The sequence below is a fragment of the Urtica dioica genome, chromosome 7 (assembly GCF_054948205.1).
Source record: "Urtica dioica subsp. dioica isolate 48M chromosome 7, U.dioica_male_clone48M_v1_H2, whole genome shotgun sequence".
Lineage (NCBI taxonomy): Eukaryota > Viridiplantae > Streptophyta > Magnoliopsida > Rosales > Urticaceae > Urtica > Urtica dioica.
Window position 1 is genome coordinate 39,118,508 of NC_142762.1, and position 5,486 is coordinate 39,123,993.

General features: G+C 39.9%; 1 protein-coding gene across 1 annotated transcript; it reads left to right on the forward strand.

Moving 5' to 3' along the window:
* The first annotated feature begins 417 nt into the window (after positions 1-417).
* Positions 418-2,402, forward strand: LOC149391434 (ethylene-responsive transcription factor RAP2-13). Its single transcript, XM_089618810.1, has one exon. It carries the CDS (start codon positions 1,048-1,050, stop codon positions 2,050-2,052), a length of 1,005 nt encoding a protein of 334 aa, XP_089474936.1. The 5' UTR covers positions 418-1,047; the 3' UTR covers positions 2,053-2,402.
* Positions 2,403-5,486: the final 3,084 nt, after the last annotated feature.

Here is a 5,486-nt window from a genome sequence, read left to right on the forward strand (position 1 = left end):
ATTTATTTTTATTTTAGAGCGCGCGCAATAGTGGAGAATCAACAATTAATATATAATTCCAAAAGTCTCCAAGTAGAGAGAACAAGAAAGATAGTGTGAACTCATAAACGCGGTCAACAGGCAAAGTGACAAAAATTGGCTAAGAGACAACAAAATTGTCACCGACACGTGCCGGTATTGGAAGGACAGGTGTCAGTCTACAAGCGGCTTAGATATTTTCGTGTCACTCATCTATTGGTTACGGGGGTTTTGTTGAAGTAAGCGTGACGTCATCCACGAAGCGGGCTTCTCAGTGAATAGAAGAGAAAGAGATGAGTGTGAAGGACGTATTTTTTTCTTTGTATAATAGCGAAATAATATAATAATAATTAAATAAATAAGTTAGTGGGGGTTAGAGTGAAAGCAATGGAGATAAGCGTTTGGGTTTATTTTATGGGCTCTTATAAAACGGGGTCGAAGTTGGGCAGATCAAAAAGCAAAAAATAAGTGAGGCAGAGAGATAAACACTGAGCGATTTTAGAAAAAAAGAGTGAAAGTGAGATTTGAGATCTGAGTTTTATTTATTTTTGTTTGTAATTCCCCTCTCTGATTCCCCGCTTCTCTGTATCCCCTTCTGTTAATCATCTGTTTTCAGGTTTTCTAAAATTTGGGTTTGTTTTTACCATTTCTTGTTCAACAAACAGATTTTACAAAAAAGCAAACTTAGAAGGAATTTCTGAGAAGTCAGGTGTTTTCAGAATCGAGATCCAGGCTTTTTAACAACTATTTTCTCGTAAATTTGTAGATTTTGTTTTTCTTTCTTCTTCTTTTGAAATCGGCTTTGAGGAGTATTTTTTCTCTCCGGAAAAGTCATTTTGTTTGCGAGACCGAAGGGGTTGATTATTATAAACCTCTTTCTCTTCTTTAGATCTTACACATATACATATTTTTTTCCTTTTTCTTTTTAAAAAACCACCTGTTTTCTTTCATTTTGGTATAAGAATCAGGTCACCTTTCTTTTCTTCTTCTTAACCTTTTCAATTTCTTGTTCGTGAATTGAATCAAAAGATGGCAGCTACAATGGATTTCTTCGGTAGCCCACAAATTGTTCAATCAGAGCTAATGGAAGCACTTGAACCTTTTATGAAAAGTGCTTCTTCTCCTTCCTCAACCCCTTCTTATTCTTCTTCTTCTCCGATTTCCTCAGATCCCCAATTCTCTTTCCCTTCTACTTCCTATTCTTCCTCTTCCCCTTCTTACAACAATGATTACGTCACTTTCTCACCCTTCTCTCTCCAAGCCCAGGCCCAAGCCCAACCCACTTTCTTCCAACAGTCCTTCCCAACCGAGACCGAGTTCGCTCCGATCGGGCTCAACCAGCTCACGCCGTACCAGATCCACCAGATCCAGAACCAGATCTACCAGGCCCAATCTGGCAGCTTCCTGGGCCCGAGGCCGGTTCTGATGAAGCAGCCGGGATCGGCGTCGCCGCCGAAGCCGGCGAAGCTCTACCGCGGCGTTAGGCAGCGTCACTGGGGGAAGTGGGTGGCGGAGATTCGTCTCCCGAAGAATCGGACCAGGCTTTGGCTCGGGACCTTCGACACCGCTGAGGAAGCTGCCATGGCGTACGATCGCGCCGCCTACAAGCTCCGCGGCGACTTCGCTCGCCTCAACTTCCCTCACCTCCGATCCGCCGCCGCTGATTTCAGGCCGCTCCACTCCTCCGTCGACGCCAAGCTCCAGGCCATCTGTCAAACCCTAGCCGAGTCTCAAAACTCCGGCGTCGGATCTCGGAAGGCGAAGAAATCCTCCGCCGCCGCGGCGAAAGCGCCGGCCAAGCCGAAGGTCGAGGAGAGCTCGTCTCAGTCGCTGGTGATCACGTCGACGACGACGGAGAGCGACGGAGCTTCGGCTGGCTCGTCGTCGCCGCTGTCGGATCTGACGTTTCCCGATGATTACGAGGCGATCTGGCCGGAGTGTAGCAAGAGCGCTGGATTTGGGCTTGCCTTGGAAGGAGACTCTGGGCTTGAGAAATACCCCTCAGAGATAGATTGGGCCTCTATTTTGGCTTAGGCCCTTTTCTTTTTTTATCTTGTAATGTTTTTTTTTTTTTAATTTACAGTCGAGTCTCAGTACTTTAATGTAATTTCTTAGGTGATGGCCTTGCGCAACGAAATTTTTACCGTTGCGTGGGGTTCCATTAGGTTCGAGACAGTTTACCTTATTTTAGTTTGTTAATGTTGATAGTCTTTTAGTCTGTTATTTACTGTTATATTATGTAAGATGTAAAAAGAAGGTTCTAGTCTCAACCATGGACAGCTGGTTTTTTCTCGCTGAATTCATGGGAGATGGAAATAGCTCTCTTATCATATATCATATTCGTTGTTATTCTGTTTATGTAAATTCAGAGTTTAGTTTATTTATTTCATCGTAGCTTTTACAAAATCTCTTGAATGATGTAATACGGATCTAAGGACTAAGTAAATGTGAATTATAATCCAATATTCACTTCATTCACGAAAAGCCGAACTTAATAGCATCGTCCACTGAACCTTTTTAATTTGGATTTTGGGTAATTTCACTAATGTTTATATTTTTCTATTTGTGGCAAAGAAAGCATTTTAAACACTGTCGGCGAACTGTGATCACGCCTTAAACGTTCGGCAGTTTTTTCAAGAGCGATATGTTTTTCTTTTCTATTTGTGGCAAAAGAAAGCATTTTAAACACTGTCGGCAAAGTGTAATCATATGCCTCAAAACTTTCGGCAGCTTTTTCAAGAGCGATATGTTCTTCTCGTATAGCCGCCCATGCTCTTATAGCCAACTTAAAACTTTATAATCATGTGTAGATTGTCGAATTGATGGTCGTCTCGGAGAGTTATTTTTTATGTTCGTCAAGAGAACAAACTATAACTATAGACGCAAAAGAAATTTTTTTTTTTTTTTTTTTTTTTTTTTTGATGATGTGCTCTCGAGTACTCTATATTAGTCGGATCGTAATATGAGCTGGGGATCTAATTCGTTCTAGACAAGAAAAAAAAAATTAAGGTGGAAGAGAAGCTGAGTTTTGACAAGTTACGTCAACTAGTCTTTGTGATATTTACATAGGAAGCCAAGAGGGATGCTTTAGGTGAGTCCCCTCAGTGATGGGAGTTTGTCCTAAGAAACGAACGAGGAGACGAGTCATCCTCGGAGAAGGAGAGGCCGTTTTTTTTGGAGGCCTCTTAAGGGCTTAGTCTTTTTTTATCTCCTGAGACATGACATGCCCTTGGGACGAAACCGGCTTTCTCAATTAGGATCGATCTTTTTTCACGAGACTTGATTTGAGCTTTGGATTGTGTCTAGACTTTATTTTTGGGTTTGAATCTTGCCTTGGTTGGTTGTGCCCCTTCAATAATTTTCTTTAATTTCGTCTTAGGGAGAAACTGAGGTGAGACAGAAACGATGATTTGCCAAGTTAAGTAAACTTACATTTGCATTGTCTTAGCCATGGTGTAATGAAAGAATGGATCTCAGGTGTGTCCCTCTTAGTAGATGGACATGTCCTATGCAACGAGGAGACCAACTGAGGGGCAGGCCGGCCCTCCTTGTTGGGGGAGATGCCTACTTTATTTTGGAGAAGGTACCTTATGACCTTTTTTTTAGATGGGACCAATTTTGTTTAATAAAATCGTTTTTCTTTACGACACTTAATTTTATTTTTGGGTTGCGTATTGACTTTATTTTTTTGGCTTAATTTTCGCATTGATAAGTCGGTTCATTTACTTTTATGTTATTTTAAATAAGAGTGTTATTTTGTTAGATGAAAAAAAGGGTTCTGATGAACTTATATAATCTATTTTAAAAAAATTGCGCATTTTTCACATGACTTTTGATTATGTTTTTACGTGTGTTTTTGCCTTATTTTTTACGGCAAGTTTGTCTCGACAAGATGTTTTGCAATATGCTCAACAATATGTTGAGACATCTTGGCCGCTGTGCGCAAAATATGTAATTTCGGCAAGTTTCATGTTTTGCCAAAATTGACTTTCTACGTATATTTTCTCCGTGTGAATGGGTAAGGAAATCCTATTTGGAATTTCAGAGATGTATGACCACTATAAAAGAGAGCATCTGCCCTTAGTGGTCTTTGATGCAATCATTCACACAATTAGGGTTTTTAGAAGTGCAAGACTGGCGGACTGGAAAACTGATTGTGTGGTGTTTGTGGTGTAATGCTAAACGTGACATTCATCTTCATATTAAGCGTTATAATTTTTTTGGGTTTTGTAATTCGTGATTATTGTTCACGGCCGTTGTTGCTGTTGAAGATTACTAATCATATGAGGAATGTTTGAGAGTTAAAGTGATGGGATCTCAGATTCAAGGGAATCTTAAGTTGAAATACACGGATAGTAAAGGAAAAGGGCTTTGAAAACTTGTTGTCTTTAATTCGTAGCATTTGAGTGAAGATTTAGGGATTCGGAGATAAATGAGAGTTTGAATAATGACACGTAAATGAGAAAATTCTATAGTCTGAGTATATAACTATAATAGAACAAAATAAGTAAAAGACCGAAATAACCCTACATAAATATAATAATGAAAAATATACTATACTAATATTCCCCCTCAAACTCACGATTCTACAACAATAAGCATTGAGAGTTTGTCAGCTAAGAAGCGGAAGCGCGGAGTAGAGTGAGCCTTCGTGAACAAATCAACAATCTAAAGCGACAAGGGAACATATGGCAATGTGATCGTACCAAGCTATAAATGATGGCGAGCGACATGACAATCAATCTCAATATGCGTGGCTCGCTCATGAAAGACAGAGTTACGAGAAATCTAGATGGCACTATGACTATCATAATATAGTGATGTAGGATGATGAAGAGTGACACCCAGATCAGCAAGTAACCAGCGTAACCAAACAATATCACATGTAGTTAGGGGTGAAAATCGGTTCGGTTCGGTTCGGTTTTAGACCAATTTGAAAACCGAAACCGAATTTTCGGTTTTGAAAATTTTGGACCAATGACCGAACCTAATTGGTCCAAAACCGAAAATCGGTTAACCGAAAATTCGGTTAACCGGTTTTGTAAAACCGATAACCGGTTTTATAACCGTTTTAAAACTGGTTAACCAGTTTTAAAGATGTTACAATTATCCAAATCGGTTATCTGGTTCAAATCGGTTATCCGGTTTAAAAACTGGATAAAAAAAAATCGATTAAATAACCGATAACCGAATTTTTGAATTTTCAAAACCGATAACCGAACCGATTCTTAAATTCGGTTTTGGTTAACCGAACCTAATTTTCGGTTTGATGACGTGGCCGAAGGGGTCAATTTTTGTGACCAAGCGCGATACTCAGATTAAGCGTAAGAGCGATAAATGACATCATGTGCCTTGTTATTTCCAAGAGACAAAATCTAGTGGTGGACTTGCGATCAGTAGGATCACCAGCCCAATCGACATTAGAGTAGGCACGCAACTCTAACAAGGAATATGAAGGAAACAACATA

Coding starts and splice junctions, on each gene's coding strand:
- LOC149391434 (XM_089618810.1), top strand. CDS start 1,048: ATGGCAGCTACAATGGATTTCTTCGGTAGCCCACAAATTGTTCAATCA.